The sequence below is a fragment of the Zalophus californianus genome, chromosome 5 (genome assembly GCF_009762305.2).
Source record: "Zalophus californianus isolate mZalCal1 chromosome 5, mZalCal1.pri.v2, whole genome shotgun sequence".
Taxonomy (NCBI): Eukaryota; Metazoa; Chordata; class Mammalia; order Carnivora; family Otariidae; genus Zalophus; species Zalophus californianus.
The window spans coordinates 53,596,810-53,622,456 of NC_045599.1; the positions used below are offsets into that span (position 1 = coordinate 53,596,810).

The 25,647-nt window shown below is 42.9% G+C and overlaps 1 protein-coding gene across 1 annotated transcript in view; it reads left to right on the forward strand.

Moving 5' to 3' along the window:
• The first annotated feature begins 1,636 nt into the window (after positions 1-1,636).
• The window catches only part of MAP1B (microtubule associated protein 1B), a 94,541-nt gene continuing 70,530 nt past the window's right edge, over positions 1,637-25,647 (forward strand). Inside the window, exons 1-2 of the mRNA XM_027604696.2 lie at positions 1,637-1,995; positions 9,858-9,959. Coding sequence (XP_027460497.1) covers positions 1,812-1,995; positions 9,858-9,959 — 286 coding nt within the window. The 5' untranslated portion in view covers positions 1,637-1,811. The remainder of the gene's footprint in view (positions 1,996-9,857; positions 9,960-25,647) is intronic.

Here is a 25,647-nt window from a genome sequence, read left to right on the forward strand (position 1 = left end):
AAAATTACATAAATAAAAGTAATGGTGGTTCAATACATGACAGTGGGTTCCAATGGCTGACCTCTGGAAAACAATGCTCCTTACAAAACCTCCTCCCTCAATTATGGGTTGCTGCTGGCCTTACCTCTCTAACAGAAATTGAAGGTCTTCTCTTGACCAAGAAGGGATCTGTTACCATTTCACTTGGGAATTCTTTGTCACTGTTCACTGGTGAATGTGGCTCACCATTGAGCTTGTCCCAGACCTCAACTGCTGTGGGCCAGATGGTATCTTATTCCCCACTGATCAGACTGGCAATGTAGGAAGGAATCATGGTTTTTGGCTGCCCACTGTGTCTCCCATGCCAGAGTTTCAGGAAAGAGCTAAGAGGAAAGTGTGTATCACCAATAAATCATGGTAGTTAATAGGTAAGACAATGGGCTAATTTGGAAATCTTAGCCTCTCCAGGTGATTTTTTTTTTTTTTTTTACTAACATTCATTCTAGTATTAAAACTATATTGACTAGTCTAATTTCCATCCAGTCCTCTTTTTTAAGTTTCTAATCCTGCAGTCTTTTATAATAGTACCATGTTTGTACATTTTGTTCCTTCTTCACCATCACAACCCCTTCCTGGGACAGAAGCTATATTCAGAAGATCTGTGAGAAATGGTTGTAGATGGGCTGCCTTTAAACATTTTTATGTGTTCTAAACACAAAGGCAATAAAAATTCCCAATGCCACATATATTTTTAAAGATATCATTGTCACATGAAATAATTTTGCTTGTGTGTCCCCCAGGGAACTGAAAAGTACATTATAGTCACTGTAATCCTGCTGAGAGAGAGACAGTATCTTCTATTTATTCTTTGTTATGCCTGATACTATCTGTTCAGCATATTATTAAGAAAAGAAATCTGTATCTAGAAAAATGCATCTGTATTCCTCTCATTTCCCATGAGCACCACAAAGCCAGTATTTTTTTTTTTTAACCATTGGGACTTGCAGAGTAGGGTCCAATGCCTGAACAATATTAGGGTTAGGTTTTGCATTTTTGATGTATTAAGTGAAGGTGGAAAATACTGGTAAATATGTCTTCTTAAGTCCACAAGGTCAAAGAAAAGACAGGTTCCATCTTCCTGGGCGGGGTACCGCCAGCACTACACCCGCTGTGCTATCTATCACAGCACCTGAGAATCTAGTTTCATCACAGGCGGGACACGAGGCAGAGGCCTGACTTGTGCACCTCGTACAAGGTAAATATCCCCACTGTAATAATGGAAACCCATCCCATGCTCCTGCACAAGCCGGGTGAGTGTATGCAGCCGGCAGTGGGTGTGTGGGGGGTGTAGGTGGGTAGTGTTTTCCCCCTTCGCGGCTGCAGCGGGGGCCCTTAGGGTCCCCCAGGCCCTTGACTCTCGGCCCTGCCCTGACCATTGTCCGCACACCTCTTCCCTCCAGCTTCCGGGCCGCGGGCGAGATGATTTGCTGCAGATGACATCAGCCCTGGGCCAACGGCTGGAAGAGCGGAGGCAGCCACCGCGTGAGGATGTGCTGGGTGGTCCTTTCCTCCTCCTCTTCCTCCTCCTCCCAGCTCCCAGCCTAGTCTCCGTATAAAAGCGGCGCCGCCTCCCCGCCCTCTCTCACTCCCCGCTCCTCTCCGCCGCTCGCTCTAGGAGAGGGCGGAGGGGGAGGCGGCGCGCAGCGCCAGGAGGAGGGGGGACGCAGGGGGCGGAGCCGAGACAGCACCTTCGGAGATAATCCTTTCTACTGCCGCAGAAGAGACGAGCGGCGGGACCCAGACACTTCGCCGAGGCACAGCGGGCCGGCAGGATGGCGACCGTGGTGGTGGAAGCCGCCGAGCCGGAGCCGTCCGGCAGCATCGCCAACCCGGCGGCGTCCACCTCGCCTAGCCTGTCGCATCGCTTCCTCGACAGCAAGTTCTACCTGCTGGTGGTCGTCGGCGAAATCGTGACCGAGGAGCACCTACGGCGCGCCATCGGCAACATCGAACTCGGTAAGAGGCCCTGAGTCCCCAGGGGACGCGCTCGAGGAGACGGGCAAACGCGACCCCACCCAGGGCGCGACGGCCACCCTACTTCTCAGGCGCGCCCCGCACCCGCACCTCTCCCCGCCACCCCCCGCACTCAGTCCGGATTCTTTTTTGGGCTAATTTCGGAGAATAATGCGAGTTGTTAGATTTGAGACCCAGTGGGAGAGTCTCTCCTAACCTTGAGGGCTCTGTCATCAGGCTGGGTCTGCAGATCCGAACTGGCCACCGCCTCCCCTGCTAAATGAAATGCAGGTGTCGGAGGAGCAGAGGCCCAAACCGCAGGGAGCAAAAGGGGCGGGGGGGGGGGCTTGATGCCAACACTGCTTTTAGTCCTCTCCTGTCCCCCGCAAAATACTGGGACTCCCCTCTCCCCCTCGCCGGCAGACCATGTGCCAGTGCCCGCGTGGGAATCATCTTCACCGCAGTCACCTCAGCCCCCGAGAAATGCCTTTTCTGGCTTAAAACCTCCCGATTTGGTCTTTCCTCGCAATGACTAGGCTAGTCCTGGGGCCACGCCCGCTTCCCCCCCCCCCCCCACCTCCACCCGGGACGCAGGGATGGAGAACCGCCTGCGCTTGGTTCCCAGACGGCGCCCGCCTCGCTACCGCCCCTGGGACCCTGGTTGCAGCTTTCAGAAAGGACAATGGGACCCCAAGTTGTGGGGTGGAGCTTCTTCTTTCAAAAGTCTCAGCCTCGGTAGTGATGGCTTAGGGGGAAGAGGGCTGGGGCGGGGGGGTGTCGGCGGGTAGGGCCAGCGCCTCGCCCGGTGCGCGCACTAGGAGCGCGCTCTGCAGAGGCCGAATAGCGGTTCGCCCAGAACCCTGGGCGGGGCCGTGAGGGCCCGGCAGGCTCAGCCTCAGGCGCGCGACCGACCCGCCCCCCAGCCCCACCCGGGTTGCCGCAGTGCCCCCATCCGCTCGCCACACCTGCCCCCCGCACTGCGGCGCCCCCATCGGGCGCGGTCGGCCGGGCGTGCGCTCCGCCCGGGCCTCGGGCTTGGTGCTCCATACCCCCACTTCTCCCTCGGCCCGGCTTTGTTGCGCTCGAAGCCCCCCGAGTGGGCAGCTCTGGTCTCTGCCTTTGCCTTCACCCCTGGCGTTCCAGACCTCCCCTCGCCCCTGACAGAGGTCGCCAGGTCCCTCCGCAGCCCCAGCCCGCACTCTATTCTCTTGGGGTGGTGCTGAAACGTTTCTGCCTGGAGACACCGGCTGGTGGGCGTGGTGCAGTCCGCACTGCGGTCTCTACGGCAGCCCGGGGCGGACAAAGGGCGTTCACGCAGCCCTCGTTCCCCGCTCCCGGCACCCCCCACCCCCATAAAAGATGAAAGGAAAACCTTATTTTCGATGAAAAAAATTAAAGCTTGTTTTCCGACTCTGCATTTGGAAACGGCCGCTTGTCCCCAGAACAAAAGGCTGCAGGGTGGGGACTGGAGTTGCAGACCTGGTTCTTTTGTTTAACTTTAAAGCACTGATTTTCCCTTTCAGCTTAAAAAAAAAAAGAAAAAGAAAAAAAGCAGCATGGAGTCGTGTAATTTTGTTCGAAAAAAATTCAAGAATAAGATTTCAATAGCGAAATGCCTTATTTGAGCATCTCAAAAACCCTTCATTTTCAAACTATAGGCCTTTAATGTGGTCCCTTCTTAGTTTGCACATTTTCTCCTTGGAAAATTTCACCCGTACTGACTTTGGGTGTGGCTGCTATATGAATCAATGATTTTGGATTAAAAACAATTATTGTCAGCACCGTTGCCGGGCAATAATAATACATTAGGAGGTGCTTTGCTATCTATAAGATTTTCAGAACCACCCGATGTGGTGCCCATTTTAGAGATGGGGGCCCAGAGAGGCAGGAAGGATAGGGGACCCGCTCAAGGTCACGTCACTCCTCAGTGACAGAAGTGCCAGCACTGCACCGGTACCGGTTTTCTCTGTCATGATGTTAGTGCAGAGCAGACAAACATCAGAGGAAGATCAAACAGGGCAGTTTTCAGAGCTTGCCTTTGTATAGCCACCCACTTGTGGGCAGCGCCCTGTGCAGGGAGGTGGCTCAGCAATCACCTTCCTACCGTAATTATCTTCTTGCTTTGTTACTGTGTTGATCATCCTTTCAGTACCCCATTCCTCAGGGGGTTTATTCAGTCTGCTTCTGTTTGAGGGAAAAAATAGATGCATCCAGGTAGTGCTATGAAGTGCCCTGTCTTTACACCTTTTCACACTATTAGCGTGCAGGAATAAAATTCAGGTTTATCTTTCTGACGTTAATTTTTTTAATTTATTGAAGTAATATATAGAGAGGAAAAGGCACAAATCACAGATGAGGAGCTCAGTGAATTTTCACAAAATGAACACACCTGTGTTACCTAGCTCAAGAAACAGGCATTGCTGGGATCCCGGAAGCCCCCTTATGTTCCCTTTTCAATCACTGTGCCTTCCTGATTTTTAATTCTCTAATTTGGTCAGGTTTTTGCACAAAACTCCAAAATTGCTGTATTGAGCCCATTAACAATCAATCAAGTGAGGGAGCAGAGCCATTTCCTCACGCCCAGTAACAGATGCTGCTTTTCCTCTGGAGATTGCTCTCCTGGGTCCCGGGGTCTCAGATGCAGCTCAAGCTACGGGCGGGGCCTTCCAGTACTAAGCGAAATTGCTCCCCTAGCTCTTCAGAGTCTGAGATGACTTAGCAACAGGGTAGGCTGGCTCTGTTTCCCTGTGACTGACACACTCGCCGCGGCCTCAGCCTGCAGGTCCCAGCTGGGCGTCCTCCAGAGGTCACTCTGAGACCACTGCTATTGTTGCTGGGGCCTGCAGGCCTCCTTGTGGGCCAGAGTTGTGTGGAGCAAGATGGAGATGCTCCGGGGGATTCGGCTCCCAATGAGGGCTGCAGGCTGGGAATGCAGTGCATCTTTTGTTAGGCTTCCTTCCTGTTTCCCCTCCCATTTTGACTGATGTTCTGTGGGTTTGGAGACCCTGGTGACTTGGAATTTTGCCATCTGATTACTGAGGGTTCTTTGGGAAGCCTAGAAAATAAACCTGTAGGAAGATGGTGGTAATGCAATAAATCGACAGGCCTGAAACATCCCCATGTGGATGCTTCGTAAAGCTTTTTGAAACCACAGAAGAGAGATGGTTCTTCATTTTCTCAACTGTATTATTCAAAATGTGCAATGTAAGGTTTGCTCATATCTTCTCAAGTTTGAAACAATCGTCTTCCCTTGGGCTGGTCTAGCTTTATTTTGTGAGGTATGCAGCACTTTATGCCAAACCACTGTCGTTACCACCAAATGCCACTCCTTGGCACCTCTTTCGCCCTCTTCCTAATTAGCCCCCAACTTAGACTTAATAGCCATCCCCATTTTTAGCAGAGCCTCCACTCCTCCAGTTTATTTTAGGACATTGACTACATATATCCATGGCTTGCAGACTGAATTCTAGAGCCTTATGAAAGTTTTCATTGCTTTATTTTATTGCTTTATAGGAATTAAGACATATAAAGAATAGTGTCAGTTTGACATTTTCAGTTGCTGGTAAAGAGTGTAACTTTTCTCAGGTTAACGTTGGGAATCAACAAGATTTGTTTATAAAAAGATAGGTATGTGTAACATCTACTGCCCTGGATTTTGAAATATAAGTTTAGCTGATTACATTGTAACCTTCTGATGTTACTTTATTGATTGTCTTCAGTTCAAGATGGTCAAGAGAATTAAGAACCCAGGAAAGATCTGGGCTTTAATTTTCATTTTATTTTAACAGGAAAAAAACCAACACATGGTGAAGGTTAGAAGAAGTGTTGGAGAGCGTTATATATGTTATGTTCATCTTTATACTTTTCAAAGTCAAAAGGCAGATGGATTTCTGCTTGTACTGCTTAATTGGTATTATCTGGTAAGGGTTCTGTGATCCATGCTGAAATCCAAGCCAGTCCCCAAATGTAAGGTCATTAAATTGATGATTCATTCTTAATCTTCTCTAAAGGCTTCCTTTTTAAATAAGTTCTAACTTTTAGACCAATAATAATTATAAATCACTTCTTTTGTTTGTTTCCAATGTGGGAAGCTATCAAAACATCTAAATTATTTATCATCAGTGCTTTGAAATGATGAACTCTATGTAAGGTGTTGCCTGCATTGCATATATGTTATGAACATCGAGTTGTTGGCTTAAGAAAAAGAAAAAAAAGCCAGTTGAAAGTTTGGTCAAGGGAAAAAATAGGAAAACTTTGAGAAGTAAACCTTGAATTTAGCTCTTTTTTTGTTTTAATTCTGTTTCTTTAGTTTATGATTCTAATCTGCCTCCTGATCACTTTTTTAGCATAGTTTTACAGATCAAATCTTACAGTTCATAGGTTAACCATTTAGGTACTAGCAAAAAATATCCCAAAGCCTATGGATCAGAGGGATTTTTTAAAAAGTTCATAGGGAAAAAAAAGTCAAGTTTCAAAGGCCCAAATAACTGTCAGGTAGAACCCATGTGCCATTTCAACATGTAATGAATGATCATTTTCCTGGTTTTTCCAATTTATTGTCTCTTTTAGGAATATAGATTTTAGTCTTTAAATGGGAGGTGCTTTTTAAAAATTGTTGGTTTTATTAAATAACCATGCAAAATGCTTGCATAATTGGTAGGCTTGGCAAGATATAACCTGTATAAAGTAAGGGAAAGTGGCTCTTCATTGTTCACCCTGACTTGTCCTGTAATGAACACCCCCCCCCCGCCACACACACACACACACACACACACACACACACACACACACACACACGCAAGCTTTTCATTTCTTCCTTTTCCATCTGTAAACTTTAGGTGCACTTTAGCCTCCCTTTTGTGCCTTGCTTTCCCCTGGATTCAGAGAACTGAGATAAAAAGATCTTTGTTACCCTCAGTCCCCTTGGCTGGAGGACTGGCCTTCAGACAGTGGTGGTTCTACCGCTGGGCACCAGCCCCAGATTAGGTGGGAGAATTCTCAGGATGCCTAGCCATAAGTCAGTTCCCAGGGGTGACAGGTGTCCTCTGGGCCTAGAAATTTAATAAATGGAGGTTGACCTTCAGTTGGTAGAGTTGTTCTATTCTGCCCCGACGTAGGTAAGCCAGTAACGGGCACAGTCTTCATGGAGTGCTGGAGAAGCAAAGGCTCAGGAAAGAGAGTGTGGCAAGAGCCAAAGATATTTTTCTGTCCTATAAGCTTTAGAGGGCCTACTGTTGGCTTCCTGTTAGGCACAGAGGGAAGATATATAAACCTACTAAATGCAATAGGAGCCTTCATTGAGAAATAGTATTTCTCTTTACTGTATCATCCAGTAGAAGGTACAAAGTATATTATTTCTAAAATTGGTATAGAAAGTGGCCTCATTCCAAAATTTTCCTTTCCAACTAAAATAACCAGTAAGTCCTTTGTAACCTTTATTTTATAAGTGGTAGTAGTAAATTATGCATTGTTAAGACATAATTTGGCTGGAAATTGCTCCTTTGAAAAGAGAACCCTAAATTTTTAGTTTCATTGGCAGTAAAAAATCTGAGATGTATTATTTTTATCGGCCTTTTACTAGTGTAATTTAAAAATCAATTCCTAGGTGGTTTTTCTGTTTTGTGCTTTTTCCCTTGTTAAATTACAAATCATACAGCCAGGAGTTTATGAAATATAAAGCAAACATTTAATTGCATGTGTCATGACAAGTTAATTGAAGTCGAGGGGAAAATGGCAAACAATAATATAAGAGCAAGTCTACATATAACCCTAGATGAAGTCTTTCAAATGATGGAGCAATTTGGACATAACGTAGAACAAAGGCAGAAAAATCGTATGAATTTAATTTAAATACATATGTCTCATTATTAACTTAGTGAGCCAATTTGACAAGCCAGGAGATAAAGTGGCGCTCAGACCTGGCGCACAGAGAATCCAGTTAACAATTACCAATTAAGCAGCTCAGACAGGAGCTTGAACGTTTTTCATACTAGCCCAGTATATAGTGTATACGTTGAAGTAAAATATTCTAATGAATTCAGAACTCTCAACCTGTCAAGCTTCCTGTGAAACAAAAAGAACCCATTTATCATTTCTGCACTAAAAAGATCTGCAAAATCTCAACATGCCTTTCTTGTTAAAATTTAAATACTCCATTAGCACAAACGCAAGCTGAGGCTGTTGCTGTTTCCAGGGAGACCCATAAAATTCTCCTTTATAATTTAGTGTCTCTTTAGGAATGTTAACTCTTCCACACCTGAATTCTTCCCATGGATTGCATGATCAGTTTCTGTCTCTATTTGGTGGACATGCATCTATTTGAAAATATTCCTCACAGTTGAAAGGTGTTTGGTGTATAATCTGAAGATAGTCTAGATGTGCAGTCAACTGAGTTTCCAGAATCTTTGTGTAATACATTTTATACATATACAAGACACACATATACATATATATACACACACACATGTAAAAGCATACACACACGCGTATCTTGTTTCTTTGCAAGATAAGAAGACTGAACAAGATATAAATGGGGGTAAATACAGACAGGCATTAAGGATTTATGGGTGTGTTTAAATAATGCACTGCCATTTATACTCCCAAGTCTGTTTGAATGACTAATGACCGGCAAAAGTGATTAAATGACCCTGTGTTTATTTAGAGATAGTTTGTCTGCTATATTTTACCTGGAGGTTCAAGCCCCTGCTCTTAGTAGGTATGCAATAAATGGCTGTTGTTGCAATTGAGGATGCTCCATGCAACGGTACAATCATGGATACTGCCTAAGGGCTCTACCATGAGCTACCTATTTGGGAAAGTATAAAAATACATAAAAAATACATTAGAAAATACTACATAATACATAAAAAATAATACATTAAAAAAACACGTTCCAGAGTTTTGTGGTTTCCTAGTTTTCCCTGGCTTGCTCCCCAGTTCTCCCTTCTTCCATGTCCTCCGGGGTCCCTCTGGCCATCTCCTGTAGAAGGACAGGGGGAGAAGGAGATGAGGGAGGTAGGGTATCCAAGTTCCTTCCACCCCAGCCTAGTGAATGGAAGGAAGCCTGAATGTGTGTGGGAAGAGACAGTTCGTGGCCCCTGGCTCTGTAGAATTTTTTTTAAAGTGTAAAATGTTGCCACATTTTTTGCCTCTGGATAAGAAAATTGAGTACAACTGACAATTGTGAATGAAAGAACTACCTGCCAAGCTAGTCAGGTAAAATAAATGAAGGGGCGGACAGAGAGGGCAAGTCTTTAAGATTGAGATCCAGTCTTCTTATCAAAGATCGCGCACATTTTGGATTGGTATCTGGGAGTTGAGAAACCCAGGTCAAAAATGGGATGGGTAAAGAAAAGAAACCCATGTGTGCGCACAAAATGCATGTGCACACTGCAAACACTACCATTTTGAAAACAAAAGCCTGGATTTGAATGCCAGCCCCCCCACCCTCACTCTCCATTTCCTTGCCACCTACGAGTGGACCCTGCGAAGCCTAGAGATGATCTGGTGGCCTCCTCACTGCTATAGAACTTAACCATCTTCCTGTCCTTTCTACTCCTTCCCTAGAGTAAAGCCTGTCATTTTCCTAATAACTGTTTTCTTTACTCTCCCAGAAAAGCTGCATTGACATTTTATGAGGGGCAGAAGTTCAGTCCACACCGCTTGTTATCCCTCTTTTGTGGCCTGGTAGGGAGACCTCCCCAGCCCTCGCATTTTGTGGGCATCCCCTGCTAGCCACCAAGCTCTTCAGAAAAGAAGTTTCAACATCCTCCCTTAAAGCCTGAGAAATGTCACAATGATGTTTTGCAAACCACTCTGAAATGACTAACTGGAACTCTGTCAATTCTCCTCCTTTCCCTCCTTAGGAATCCGATCATGGGACACCAACCTGATTGAATGCAACCTGGACCAAGAACTGAAACTTTTTGTGTCTCGACACTCTGCTAGATTCTCTCCTGAAGTGCCAGGTGAGGCTGTGGTTCAGTGTTAGTCAGCCTAGACTTTGAAAGGACCGGGGAACAGGCCAATGACCAGAAAGCTTTGCCCAGGGCATCAAAAAGACTTTCCTCTTACTGCTAAAGGTTTCTTTATATTTGTTATTATTAACTAGGTTAGCCAGAAGCAACCTTTTAAGAAAGCCAATTCTAAGTTATCACTGTGTGAGTTATCTATTTTGTGGATTCTTAGTGAAAAGTTTTAAAGTTCTGGGATCTATCTATCTATCTATCTATCTATCTCATCATTTCATCATTGCGTTGTCACCCACTTTTCTTGGTGTGGGTAAAAGAGTCTGAAATTCCAAACTGCTATTAAAATAGCCTTTTTTTCAGAGACGAAAAAGAATACTGCAGAGTAAAGGTAAGGATACAAAAATTAGGTTACATGTGGAGATGCTACCAGTAGCCAGCCGCCTCAGTAGGGTGGTACTCTGACCTCTGTCTCTAGGCCTGGGGATGAACGGAGACTGGCCCACCTTACCTTCCTCTTGTGAGCAGTGATCCACAGTTCTCCCTCTTGGTCACCTTTGAGGATTATGAGCAGAGGTGCTGGCCCATAAAGACTCCCAACCTGTGTTTCTCAAAAGCTCTGCCATTGATCTATCACAGACAGCCGTCTTGCATTTTATTTCTTGGATCTCACTTAAATTTTTATGTGAAATAGAGAAAGCTCTTTTCTGTCTACATGATTCTGTTGTATGATTGCTAATTTTATTGGCATTGGTATAAAATCAGGATGGTGTTCTGCCTGTTTTTGATTGATTACATCATATTCCCTTAACCTTCTACATACTGAGATTTGAAACCACTTATCGAATGTCATGGCTTCATGAATCACACTCGGCTGCAGCAATCTGCCCGTGGGACTACCCTAGTTCTTCTTTTTGAGTTTGATGTTAGAATGAAATCCCATACATTTCAGTTGTCCGAATGAATTGTTGCTTTCAAGCACAGAATTGAGTAAATGTGCTAAGAAAAACGTAGAAGAAACTGGTTCGTTAAAAGTTAACTTGCTGCAAAGCCACGTGAAAAATCAGCTTTTAAGCAACTTTGCTTTGAGGAAAAAAAAATGATCCAGAGACTATCAGACAGCACATGACTTGATGAAGTAAAGGTACAGTATATGGTTGCTTCTTGCGTTATTGTGTTGTGTTTTTATGTCTTGCACATCTCTATAACTTTTAAAAACATCTCACAAAAATAGGGGCACCTGGGTGGTTCAGACATTAAGCATCTGCCTTCGGCTCAGGTCAGGACCCCGGGGTCCTGGGATCAAGCCCCGCACCGGGCTCCCTGCTCCGCGGGAAGCCTGCTTCTCCCTCTCCCACTCCCCCTGCTTGTGTTCCCTCTCTCGCTGTGTCTCTCTCTGTCAAATAAATAAATAAATAAGATCTTAAAAAAAAAAACTCACAAAAATTAAAAAAAGAGAAGTACCCTTTTCCAACAAGTATGTTTCGAAATGGAAAAGGCAAGTTTTTATCGTTTCTCTGTGGATTGTTCTGGCTTTCTTACTAAGAATGTTTGTAAAACTACCTTTTTTTTTTTTAAACAAGTCATGTGATTCCTATTGTGTTCATTCATCCTTGGATTGACTTGGCAAAATGACAGCTGTGTATTGCAAAATGAAAGGCTTGCAAGAACTGCTGAAGAATTTACCATTTCTGGACCAAAGACCTAAAATTACTCTTGTGGACTCAGAAGGTCAGGTCCTCCCAACCACCACTTTAGCCCAGGGTACCTTGTTTTCCCTCCTTTTGCTGCTCTTTCCTGTTACCCACCTAGCTGTGTATCAGTGCTGGGCTAGCCTCCTGTTACCCACCTAGCTGTGTATCAGTGCTGGGCTAGCCACTATGTCTAGAGATGGGCCTCTGGACATGCAGCAGTCCTACCATTCTTGCTGACTTGGGCAGGGTGTGTGTTAGGACCTTCCCTTTTAAGCCTAAGAGCTCACTGTGCAGGGCCGGGCCTCCCCGCTGAGGACTGAACATCTAGAACCAAGCCATGGGAGTATAGCCCTTGTGTGGGGAGCACTCAGAGTGGCATGAAGGTTTTTAACCAAGACTACAGTAGATGAGGGAAGCACAGGTCAGATTCAGTTTCAGGTAAGTAAGTGGGTTTTGGAGAAAAGAGATGTCATGTTAGAAGACATGGATGCAGAACGGGGGTGAGTGGACATTGCAGGCTGTTCACTGGATTAGACCCAAAGAAACCTTTAGCTTTTCCTGAACAAACAGGCCTAGATTTTAGGGGAAATTGGAAGTCTGTTTTTAAGTGGGTCCAAGTCTAATGGTCTCCCTCACCCCCTGAAATTCTGTAGGAACTAGTGTCTGTACCTTAGGCCCCTAAAGTGGAGCCAGCTGAATCTCTACATTGAGAGTTTCAAGATTCTAAGTTAACCTAGAGGCAAGGAGCAAGGTGAAGGATGGATTCCTTAAACACATAAAGCCATTCAGCCAGTCAGTTAGGAAATAATTAAATAGCACCTATACTGTGCCAGGCACTAAGGGGTGAGGGTCTGTGAGCACACAGTGATGAACAAAACCCACATGGTCACTGTTTTTCTTGGGAGAGAGGGGGCATCCAGCAGTCACATGTGGACTAGCATAAAGTCCTGCATCCAGTCCGAACAGTTTGTGTTTCGTTGGGTTTTTTAGGCCAGCAGAGTTACAGTCAAATATTCATTGTCTTCCCTGACACAAAGAGATTAGGAGCTAGGGTTGCTCTTTTTTTTTTTTTTTTTTTTAAGATTTTACTTATTTATTTGACACAGAGAGAGAGAGAGAGCACAAGCAGGGGGAGCAGCCGGCAGAGGGAGAAGCAGGCTCCCTGCCGAGCAGGGAGCCCGATGCGGGACTCGATCCCAGGACCCTGGGATCATGATCTGAGCTGAAGGCAGACGCTTAACCGGCTGAGCCACCCAGGCACCCCTAGGGTTGCTCTCTCATCTGTTTTTCGTTCATGTTATTATTCCTTTGTTGTTGTTTTTAAGCACTGGAGATCACTTATCAAACACTGGTGGTAGCCTCCCAGGCAGCTGACAGATCATGCGGGTGGCACCAGCTCCTGTATGTCTGATACTAGTTTACCTCTTGTATTAATTTTTAAAGATGATTGTGAGATTCAGTTGGCTATTTCTTCAGGATTGCAGGTCTCATTCAAGCCCACTCTGGAAGATTTAGTCATCTTGAACAAAAATATCCTTTGAGCAGGAAGCTGGAACAGGAGTGCTTTCTCTGTACAAGATGGGGGTCGGATTGTATGAATGGTGAGGTGGTGGTTCCCCGAGTTCCCCGGAACTGAGTCCTGGGATCACTGAGCCTCCCCAGCTCTGGCATACTATAAGTTTTGGAACGATCAGTCGTCCAGGCCATCTTTTACTCTCTGGAACCTATTGCAGCATTGACTTGCCTAAAGATCACTCAGCAAACACCTGCTTTGAGCCCAGAGCTGGTCTGCTGTTTTGCCCTGTTGTAAAACCATTCTTGGCCACATCTAAGTTGGGGTCCAGCAAGACTAGTTATCTTGAGAGAAGAGGTTAGGTACTCCATCATGAATCCTCTCCAGTCTTTTACTCAAGGGAAGTCCAATAATTGAGTCTTTTCAAAATAAAGCCATCATCTTGTTTCCTTATATTTATGAATTCCAGTACTATCAAAAGTCTTTATATATTATAGCATGTGTTTTGTACCTTAATCATGTTGGCTGAGAATCATTTTTGTAAGTCTCACCATAAGAGTAGAGCTAGGCTTACCATGCTGTATAGCACTTATTTCATTCTCTATTCTTATTTGCTTTTTTCCCCTAATGTAACTTTAAATCTTTTATTATAACAATAGAGGAGGATATCTCCTAGGGGTTCTAAGAAGCACCCCATGATTATCTGTGCTAGGCATCATTTCAAAACATCAAACAAGTACAAATCAATCTCAGAGCAAGGGGCAGCAGAGTGAAAATTAATTTCAGTTTTCTTTTTTCCATCATTTGCCACTTCTATCTGCCTATTAAAGTAATTTTAAAAATTTGATAACCCAAATCCTCCCCACCAACATAGCATAACGATTAAGAGTGGGTATTCTGGAGCTAACCTACCTGAGTTTTGATCCTAGCTGACATTATTGGCTATAGGATGTTGGGCAAGTTACTTAATCATTCTATGCCTCAGTTTTAGTGTCTGTAAAATAGGGACAGACACTTCTACCTCATAGAACTTTCGTGAGGGTCAAATGAGTGAATGCGTGTAAAGATCTTCAAATAGTGCTTTGTCATGTGGTAAAACAGCAAATGTAAGTTAGTGTTCCAAGTGTCTTCTTTCGTTGGAAATGTTTTTGAGTTGGGTATTTGCTGATTATTATTATTATCTGGGGGGCTTTAGATATTGGCTGGCTTCCTTTTTGTAATAATACTAAAATTTGTATCAAAGATGTTTTTCAGAGAAACAATTGTCCCAGTATTATCAGAAGACACATAGCTGCCGGGTGTGGGTAGGGGGCAGCAACACTGTATGACTGAGTTTAGGAAGGTCCTTTGAGCATGAGAGCAAAAAGGAGGCAATGTGTTAAGGTGCTGGCATAGCAGAACCTTTGGGCAGCGCTGGAGACCGTTTGTAAAATGGTCCTGTTGGTGCCCGTGCCAAGATGCTGATGTCAGTGAGGATGCTAGCATGCTTTCTCACTGTGATAATCCATCCCTGGGTAACTTCTGCCCTCCATTCAAGTACTTGGTTCTCTCTCCAGTCAACAAGTGGCCGTAGACCTTGCCAATTTTAAGAAGCCAAGATTTCTGGTGGATTATTTTCTTAGTCAATGGAATCAATAGTAAGACTTGGCATATTTACATTTTGTCAATAATTTTGTAATTTAGGAATTATCACACTCACGAAGATCTTTGTGCAATGTGATTGGTTTTGTAATGTGTCTACGGGTGATTCTGCTTAAGAACCCATGCCTTTTCTCTGGAAGATACACAAACCACGGCTGAGGATCCTTGGATTTGTGTGGCATGACTGCTAAAAATATCTGGCCTCTAGATTGGTTTTTGATGGAGAATTAAAATCAAGCCTTTTGAATTTAAGTCGTATGAATCCTCTACTCCCTCTGACATCAATGAGGCAAGGTTTTACAATATTTGCCAGTAGAATGATAAGAAAATGCTGACGTGCTCTTAGAAGAGGTCTAAGAATATTTTTAGTTGCCTTCTCTGTCAGTCTAGACTTGTATGTTTAGTCTGTCGTACAGAATTATAGCTTAATTGTATGTGCCTAGAATACGTCAACTGCTCTATGACAGTGAGTAATGAATGTGTTTTCAGCCCCATTCCCAATCTTAAAACAATAAAGCACACAAATACACGTTTAGTTGCGTGCAGGAGGTTGACTTAACCCTCATGCAACCTGTGATTTCATACGGAAGGCAAATACTTGATCTTCCTTTTCTCTCTCTGTCTCTGGCTCTGTCTCTCTCTCCCACGTTGCACATGCATATGTACAGACGCTCGCCCACATGCCCACAGGGCTCATCTTTTCTCATTGCACCACATCCAAGGTTACAGGAGGAACCCTGGTAGGAGAAGAAAACCACAAACACAGTGCCTTATTCTGTGGAAGCAACCAGACCTCTGTTTAACATCCATTGAGGTCAATGTGTGTGCCTGGGAAGGGAACTGCCATTTTCATGCAAACCACTGGCCTTTCTCCCACTTGCCCCCTGCCCTCAGCTTTCCCACCCGGTTGTGGTTGGCTGGTGGAGAATTGGCAGCCCCTCCCGCTCCACTGCTCCCATTCATACGTTGCAGCCTGAACATGGAGCTTGGAATGGCCTGGTCACCCCCACCTGCATTTAGTTGAAACAGTGAAAGGGCCAAGCTTTCTGTGGTGAAGAACCAGAATTTTGTAGTGTATGCAACACAAGGCGTAACTCCTGCAAGGTTTATATTTTGGTCACACACTAGTGTGATTTTTTTTTTTATTCTGGTGTAGGTGTGGCCAACGGAGAGGAATAACATGGTGTTTCATTGCCATGTTCATGTGCCTTCATTCCTCAGGGTTGTTAATGATGGCTCATTCAGACCACCCTGGAAATACCTATTCATCTCACTTTTTTTTCCTAGAGTAAAAAGAGTGTTTTAGTCTGCTGGCTGTAATGGTTCTGAAGCCATTCCTAATGGGCACTGTGAAACCACTCAGCACAGATACACTCAGGCAGGAAGGTGGCAGAAAAGTGGCTCCCCGGGCCCAGTAGCCATTTTGGGGTATGTTAATAACCCCGCCATTAAATCCAACTAAGTGGATTTCAGAACAGCTGTTAACATGGCCAACCAAGGACAGCCTCTCATGCTGAATGTTAGTGCTTTTGTCTTCATTTCCAGAGAACAAAGAAAGCCCATGGTTTTTTGCTGGTAGAGATTTATTGTTGTTGTTTTGTTTGTTTTTCTTTTTAAAGCAGCAACATCAGCAAACCATCAAGCAACTCCAGCAAGTCCCTTTGCTTTTTCTTGCCTTGCATGCTGGAAATAAGGATGAAAGATGAGGAATAAAGTATAAACTAATAGATTGCTTTAAATAAATGGCAAGTAGTATTTTTTAGTGCTTATTATTAGGCAAGGAATTGTTCAGGGATGTATGGAAGAATGAGGTATCCCACTGTTGACGGTTTACTTGGGAAAATAAATCATTCACAGCTTTAAAAAACACTAACAAAGAGTATTTTCTTAATTTACAAAGTGCGTAAAAGAGAGAGAGAGGGAGGGAGGGAGAAAGAAGCAGATTTACTCAAATCCTTATAGAAGATAAGGGGTAAGAATGGAGATCATAACAAGCATTGCATTTTAATTGTTCAAGGGCAGATTTAGTCATAATGACAAAGGTTACCCAGGTACCAGCACCGCCTCCCCCAGCCACAACCCAGGGCTAATTAAACGCTACCTAGGCAACCATCAAGTATCCTCAAACATCATACTCCCGGGCTTACGCCTTTTGTTTTCTCTCTGTGGTCTAAGGGTAATTTCTATTGCGTGTGAAGTCAGATTTCCATGGTCCTAGAGAAATGTGAGAAAGTGAGAAGCGCCCCTGGGGAAGCACAATTAAAAATGGCCCATAGGCACTGCGGAAATTAACATAAACACAAGACAAAAATAATGTTGTTTTTATAAAGTATTCCAACCTATGTTAAAGACCTGCCTACAGTGAGGACTGCTGAGAGGTCGGCTGACGGAAAATGCACCAAGAGGCCACACATGATTTAAACATAAAATTGCCTAATTAAAAATAAACACTACAAGCCTAGGGCAAGCGGTGTTTTATTGGATGTGTCTCCTCTCTGCCGTTGTACCACACCTCATTTTAAAGACTCCCACTGAGGTTGCCTCTAAGAATTGCCCTGTGGGGTTAATTTCCTTGAGGGCTCAGATAAAATATGAACTACCCAAAGACTGCGTCCGTTTGGCAAGTTCTCCGAACCTGCCCTTTATCAGCAGGTTGGCATTGGAGGCCGTCAGTAGATGAGCCACAATTGAGCATTTTGGACCCAATTCATGGATTCTTTGTTTGCATGTCACAGGGATAGTCTGGGGAAGGAACTGCTGCTCCCCAGAGGGACCCCTCTTTTCTAGTGTACTTTGCCCCAAGCACACTGCTCCATACAGACGTTGCTTTTTGGTTCCTGAAATGGCAGTCAATGGAAATGACACATTTGGGGAAGTTAACTTGAGAGCAATAAAGCTGAAGATGGAATGAATTTTGTAGCCCAGGCCAACAACATGCTCTTGGTGCAGAGCTCCTCAGCCATTTTGAGCATTGTGTTTTGCCTTCTAAACTCTCCTGGGGTTTGACGTCTATAAAAGACCAGGGAAACGTGAAAACTGCTTGCTGGAACGCCTCCCTTTTTAATGTTTGTGACCAAGCACGAGAAGGCTGTGGGAAGGGAAGGAGGCGGGGAGGGATTCCTTATCATATACTGATCCATCGGAAAGAAGATGATCTTTTCACAGTATATGATACATCTTTTTTAGAAGGTGCCCTATTATGAGCCAGTCTCTCATTACATATTTATGTAATTAGTTCCTGCAGCAAGACACTGTTTCATTTCCTGGCTCTGCAGTCCATAAGAAGATGTGTATATAATCCTGGCCTGAGAGTTATTTACAATTGAATGTGGAAATAAGATAACTAACAGAAGTGAGTGTATAGTATGTGTCAAATGGGAATTTTGCGGGAGGATCCTTCTGTAAATTGTTTGTTCAGGCTATTTTAAAAAGTACACATGCATAAAAATATGCACCAAAATTGTACTAACATGTACAAATTGAGGCATAAATACAACAGATCTAAGGTACTGGTTTCTCTTTGTGACCACGGAATTTTGGATCCAAACTGAATTAATTATTCCCTAGTATGGAGCTACATGTTAAGTTAAGCCCTTTATGAAAAGACTGCATTGCCCTTTTAAGGATTCACCCCCTCGGAAAGCATGTGAGAACAAAGCTGCTGAACTCAATGTACAGGCTTGATTTCATCTTTGGGTGCTCAAAAATTGTCCATTGGTAGACTCTGAAGACACTTGGGAGAGATCGTGAAAGGGAAAGATTTTGTGAAAATAAATCTGCAGTAAGTGGTTCAGTGCCCCGAGGCTAAGATGGGCACTTTGGAGATGGAAAGCACCTGATTCAGTTGTTCCTATATCCAGAGAAGCAGTGAGGGAATGTCTGTTGGGAGCTGCTTCCCAGGTCTCTCCCCTGTCCGGAGAGTTCTCGGAGCCTGACCTCATGCTGCAGCTCTGGGGCACCTGAAACGATTGTTGCCCATGTAGCCCCCTGAAAAGTTGCTGGGAGGCCTTTCCTCTTTTGCAACATAAAGGGGTTAGACTAGATGAGGGTATCTGGAATTTCGTTCTGCCAGCTGATAGTTCTATAAAACAAGAGATGGTCAGTGGAGAAGTCCACGGTGAAGTAAGTCTGGGAACTATGGCACATGAGATCTTATTTTTGAGCAGCCATAAAATGTAACTGCATGTAAATAAGCTTGTTTAATTTTGTATAACCATACGTTTCCTTAACATATTTGACTAGTCACTTTGACCATCACTCTTTCCCAGGGATCTAGATTTCTATAGAACACGGTTTGCGAGAGGATGGACTAAGCGATCTCTGAGTCCCTTCCAGTTTTTTATATTCCATGTTTCCCTTCCATTTTTTTATATTCCATGTTTCCTTGAATTTTTACTAAATTGTCTCGTCACTGACATGTAGAGGAGAATTTGTCCTATTCCCTGTGTAGCTTAAAATGGTTTTTAATCCAGCTTTTAAAATATCAATGAAAGAATTTAGTTTAGAAAATCTGTCTGTCCCATCTGCTAGGATTAGTTTTAGGGGGAGATGCACAGCGTTGTGACACTTAGGCTGATTTCCCAGGGGGAATTCTTGGCCCTTGGCTTTTCCCATCTGTCTTTACCTTGCAGACAAACCAAACAAGACAAAACTTAATCATGTTCGCACAATGCCAAACACCTGCATGGAAAGTATTTCAAAAGTCAAATTCATGAGTGTTTTATCTACATAATGCCAAACAGGAAATAGCTACATTTTTTTCCATTAAAATTAGAATTTCCACATTGATGTTTGGTACTGCATTAAGCCTTAGATTAGCTACTTACTCACAGATCTTTGGAAGGAGGCTAAAGATTGAACCTCATGAGTTCATCTGTCGGTTGAGTGTGTTAAAAGTGCCAGGGATGTCATTTGTTACGGACAATTGAGAATGGCCTGCATTTTAATAAGCATGATCAGCTATGCATATCTTGTTATGTGAACCACCAATTAGCACAATGTAATCTAACAAGTCACTGCATGTAGATAGGAATGCCCTTGGGAAGCAAAGCTCAAACCAAATCATTACTGACAGTGTACAACTTGCATGCAGGTAATCATTGTCAGAAAGCCATGATTATACAGAAGGAAAAGTGATTTTTATGGTAATTCATCATATGATTGACTGTTGGTATCTAATACCTTTAAGGTAACATTTTCAATTTGTCTTATTTCTAATATGGTCATGTTTGCAAAGAAAGTTTAATTCACTCACCAGAACCTACTAATATTTTTACAGCAAACCTTACAGAGTTTTCTAAAACCTAAATGAAATAAAAAATATACAACAACATTCATGATATTCTCTTTGTGGATGAGAAGAATGGTGGTTTGGTTCATCAAATATTCTTGTTAATAGAGGGTTGCCAATAATTCCTTGGGTGATTATTATCTTTTTAAGTTTTGGAATCCAGAATCCAGTAATACAGTCCTTTCTGTTATATGAACACCTCAAATTTATCTAGAATGTACTTAGAATTTCTAAACCAAATTTATATGAGAGCCCAGGATATACTTAAACTAGAGAACATCCCCTAGAAACCTGTTATTCATTTTTCCTCCAAAATAGAGTGGTATTTTCAAAGGTAGCTTTTAAAAAAAGTCATTGCACTCATTGGGCAGATATTGGCATTGTATTTTTTTTATTATTGTTATGTTAATCACCATACATTACATCATTAGTTTTTGATGTAGCGCTCCATGATTCATTGTTTGCGTATAACACCCAGTGCTCCATGCAGAACGTGCCCTCTTTAATAGGCATCACCAGGCTAACCCATCCCCCACCCCCCTCCCCTCTAGAACCCTCAGTTTGTTTCTCAGAGTGACATTGGCATTGTATTGAAGCACAGCCAAGAGAGACTCACTCCCACAAAAGAATACACTTTGCCCCCTCCATGGAACCCAACCACAGAATAATCTAACTGAGCCTTTCTTGGATAATTCAGGAAGAAAGTCCTCTGTGCCTCAGGTCCTCATTTGAATACTAGTGGTAACTACACTGTCCATGTGGGGGGTTGCTGTTTAGAAGTGAGTTCTTACTACTGAAACATTAATGAACAAACCGTTTATATTGAGTTGGCCAGATGGTCACATCCATATAGGTATGATTTTATTTCTGTAGAAAACAACAGGTATCCCTGGCTGTTATATTGCTTTAGAAAAAGAGTCATTGGCTCTGGATATCATAAAAAGGACCCGGAACTGTCTCTGTAGAGAAACAGACCACGGCATTTTTCTAGGTAGCTTTAAGAAAAATCTCAGTTTGCTACGTATGCATTAGCCTGCTGCATTTACATTGTCCTGTTTTATGTACAACTGGTGCACCCCACTCCTAAGTCCCAACCATTTCTCCTTCCTACTTCCTCAATCTCTTGTACATGAACACTTAAGTTTTTTAAAGAGATAATTGTCTTCTCCATTGCACCATCTCCCTCCTGATGAGCTAATGAACACAAAAACCCAACCAAGTGGTGGGAAAAATGAGAAGTGAGATAATTTTTAAAGGCTTATTGCCTGTGCTTTCAGATTGTCCAGAATAGCTGTAGATCTTAGGAGTAGGTTGTATGGCTAAAATTATGTGGACATTTGCATGCACATATGTAATTACATGTGTGTATGTGTATGTGAATGCTTTTGCTTTTATATTATTTCAAAAACATCATTTCCTTTTAAAGAAGGCTTAGATCATCCAAGTCAATATCTGTTGATGAGAAAGGGATATTTCATGTGGGTTCACCTCCTGTCCTTCCATTGCTTTCTCTGGATCACTCATGCCTTTTCCCCCACTTCATGTCACCTATTTCCCTCCGGTTTCTCTTCTCTTCTTCTTCCCCTTTTCCCTAGTTTTTGCTCTGCACTCTAATTACAGCCGCCTTTGCTACAAATAATGGTGGTTTGGGTTATTATAAAACATCTAGGGAGATAGTTGTCTGCTTTTTAAAAGGAGCATTGCATTATCTATTACACATATTATTATTCTGTGCCTTATTTTTGTTTTATTATTTTATACATAGAACAGAGACTCTTTGGAGCCTTTGGAATAACATTCCAGCATATAAATATGCGGGAAATAATTTGGCAAATTGACTCACTCCGAGGTTATTTAGAAATATGATTCCATCATCAGATAGAAATTTTTGTTGCTGGAATCTTTTAGCCAGCAAATGGATTTTCTATGCTTGGTAAGCAGACTCATCAAAAATATGACATTAGTTATCTGCCTATCCCCCCTCTCAAGTTACAATTTACAACTTAAAAGGAAGGAAAAGAAAAAAACAACCAAACAAAAACTTACTTTGAGTAGGTCTGAGAGTGGAAAACATTGAGACCAAAGAGCTTGAATCAGGTAACCATAGGGCTAGATATTTTAATCTTTCAGGACTGTACTTTCCAGAAATGACTTTTTCCCAATCGCAATTGAATGATACGAGGAATGCGACTATCTCTTAACCACAGAACTAAGGAGGCCTTAGGCTAATGCCCCTTGGTAAAGAGCCTTAGAATAGTGCCTGGCATATAGTACTGGCTTAGAACTCGTATGACAGGGCGCCTGGGTGGCTCAGATGGTTAAGCGTCTGCCTTCGGCTCAGGTCGTGATCCCAGGGTCCTGGGATCGAGTCCCGCATCACGCTCCCTGCCCCTTGGGAGCCTGCTTCTCCCTCTGCCTCTCTCTCTCTCTCTCTCTGTCTCTCATGAATAAATAAATAAAATCTTTAAAACAAAGAAACAAACAAAAAAAGAACTCGTATGACAACGAATGATGAGGTGTTACGGGTTTGAGAAACTATAATTAGCTCCTTGGTTTGAAAAATAAGCTGCATAAGAAGTCTGAAAATTTGCACTGATTCTTTATATTGCAAACAATTTCTTTATTATGGATTTCCTTTAAACATTGAGGTGTGGCAAAATATTTATTTACAAACTATCAATTACTTTCAAAGTCTTGGCAACCTAGAAGCTCTGGTTAAGAGCCAGTGTCTTGAGAAACAATGGACAGAAACTTTGGAAGGTTGGGGTGGAGGGTAGAAAATCTAAGTTCTAATCCCACTTCTGCTGCTAAGTAGATATAGGCTCCTCTGGACAAATTACTTAGCATTTATGAATTTAAGTTTTATTATCTCTGTCTCTTTTATATTATATTTAATTTTCTGTGATAGAATATTAAACTATCGTGAAAAAAGCCATTCAAGTACTTAAAGAATGGCTTGTATGTCAAGTTGGTAAGCATAGCTAATGTGTAAAGCCAGGATGTGTTATTTGTATAAAGTTCTTTGGAATTCTTAAGATACAGTAACTAGCTTGGCTGAACAGTGAGTGAAAACATGTACACTCAGTCTGTTCTTTCTACAAATATATATTCCTTGTTTCATGGGATCGATCTGGTACGGCATCAAATAAGCAAACTAAATATATCCACAGTTCCTACTTGGTCTTCCACGGAGCTCACAGTCAAGGTAAGGAGGTAGACATTAATCAAATAGTCATACAGATATGTATCACAATCTGTGTTAAGTACCAGGGAAGAGAATACAGTGCTATATAAAGATGTAAAAGAGGAAACTGACCTAGTAAGGGAAAAGTGAGAGGCCTTTGGAGTTGAGATTTGTGATGGATGCTTTTTATTTTTTATGTAAGACATTGTACACTGTATTTATGTTTCCCTTTTAATGCAACATTAGCAATTCTGCCTAGTGTTATGGGTTCTAGAGTGTACCGGTATTTCTTGAATTTCACAGAGATCAATGCGGGGTTACATTAGTGTATTTCTTAGGAAACAGGAACAATTACATAGATGTGATTTAAAAAGATTTCTCTGAAGATATGAACATTCTTGTAAAGATTCCACCACTTTGCCCCCTGAAGGGAGAATGAAAGTAAAAGAGGACTATCTGAATATTCACTGGCCTCTTAAAAGCATGGGACTAATTACAAATAGGCCACCCTGCAAAAATCCTGATGATAGAGAAGCAAGGCAACCAGAATTGCTGGATCAGAATTTGAAGGTTTGTGTTGTGACCAGTTATGGTTCCTGAGTCCCTCTGGAGCGTACCTTAGGTACATGATGCTTAGAGGTTCCATACCTTCTTCCCAGCATCTTCCGGATGCCTACTTCAGGGATACTTGGTGACTGTCAAGGCTCTGTAGCCAACTACCTTGTACTGATGTTTCCTTTATTCAGAAAATTTATAAACAGCTTCTCGCATCACATCTCTGATCATTTGTCATTTACCTTCTGGTTTAAGCATCTACTTTTCTTCCATGGCAATTGGTATCTCTTGGTCCTACTTGAGGATATATCTAACATCTTGACTTTTGTATATAAAAATATTTATCCTGTAGGGGCGCCTGGGTGGCTCAGTTGGTTAAGCGACTGCCTTCGGCTCAGGTCATGATCCTGGAGTCCCGGGATCGAGTCCCACATCGGGCTCCCTGCTCGGCGGGGAGTCTGCTTCTCCCTCTGACCTTCCCCCCTCTCATGCTCTCTCTCTCTCTCTCTAATAAAATAAATAAGTAAAAATCTTTAAAAATATATATATTTCTCCTGTAACTTGTAGGATATGACTGAAGCAAATAGCCCAGCTATTGTCTGAAACCAGTGCCCCTTATTGGAAAAAATAAAACCCGCCTTCACCATTAAGTCCAATATAGAAGAGACTTTCTTGTTCTATATGGGGTTTATTATGGAGGTGTTAAAAATTCAGTCACAGGCAGATTACCTTTATCAGTCCGTGGCTCCTCCCAAACCTTGGCTACTCTCCTGACTCTATCTGAAATTAAAATATGTTGTAAAGAAATGTTGAGTTACAGGTATTTCTCATTACTTTTTTTCCAAAATGGTCTGAACTGTTTCAGTCTGCAGACTTCAGCCTTTTTCGAGTAGCAAACTTCTTTTCCGTTTATCCTTTTCATTGTTTCTGTTCCCGTTCTTCTGAGTTCGGCCTTAAAAACATGTATTACTCTCATCATAGAACTTGTCTTTATGCTCATCCTCAGTCTCATCATTTTTCTCTTCTATGTTTGGCAACACGTTTGCCCTGTACATCGTCAGTGTTCTGCAGCGGTCATTCTGCTCTCCACTTCCTTGGATGCAGATTTCCATTCTGCTATTGCATTTTGTCTTTCCTGCGATTCTTTTGTTGATTCCATGGGCTTCTTTTTAAATCTCTGCCTGGGATTCAGCTCAGTCTATTGTCATTGTTCTCTGTCCTCTCATAGAGACTGTGTCATCTTTTGTAGATACCAAGTATCATTTTTGAACAATTTTATTTTGTTCCCTAGAGAGTCTTTTTTAGAGATAGGGTTTTCCATGAAGCCTCAAGACAATGCTCGTTTTTTCTCATGCTGCAGAATCTTTTCGAAGGTCCCATTTTTTCTATTTATTTTCTCTTTCTAATACAGGGAGAGGTCTGCCCAGACTCAGCATTTGCTAACAGAGAGGCTTGTCAGGACTCCTTAGCTGTTCTCACTGCCCGCTTGGGTCCTGACACTTTCATCCTTTCACACTTAGAACCTGTAAGTCAGATTTGGGTGCACATCCCCCAGCCCGTGTCCCTGGTCCAGCACGCATTAATTTGCCGGCCTGGGAAGAGATGGTTCACTGTCAGAGCTGCTGCCTCTGCTAGAGAATTAGAGGGACCTACAGTACTTCTTGGTACAAATAAGATGTGAGAAAGACCACACACCAGCATGTACTCCTCTCTGGGCTCTTCCTCTCTGCTTCTACTTACCAGTGCGTTTCCTGAGAAACCATCCAGCTCAGGTGGTAATGCTGGGTGGCAATTTTCCTCTGGCGCCAGTC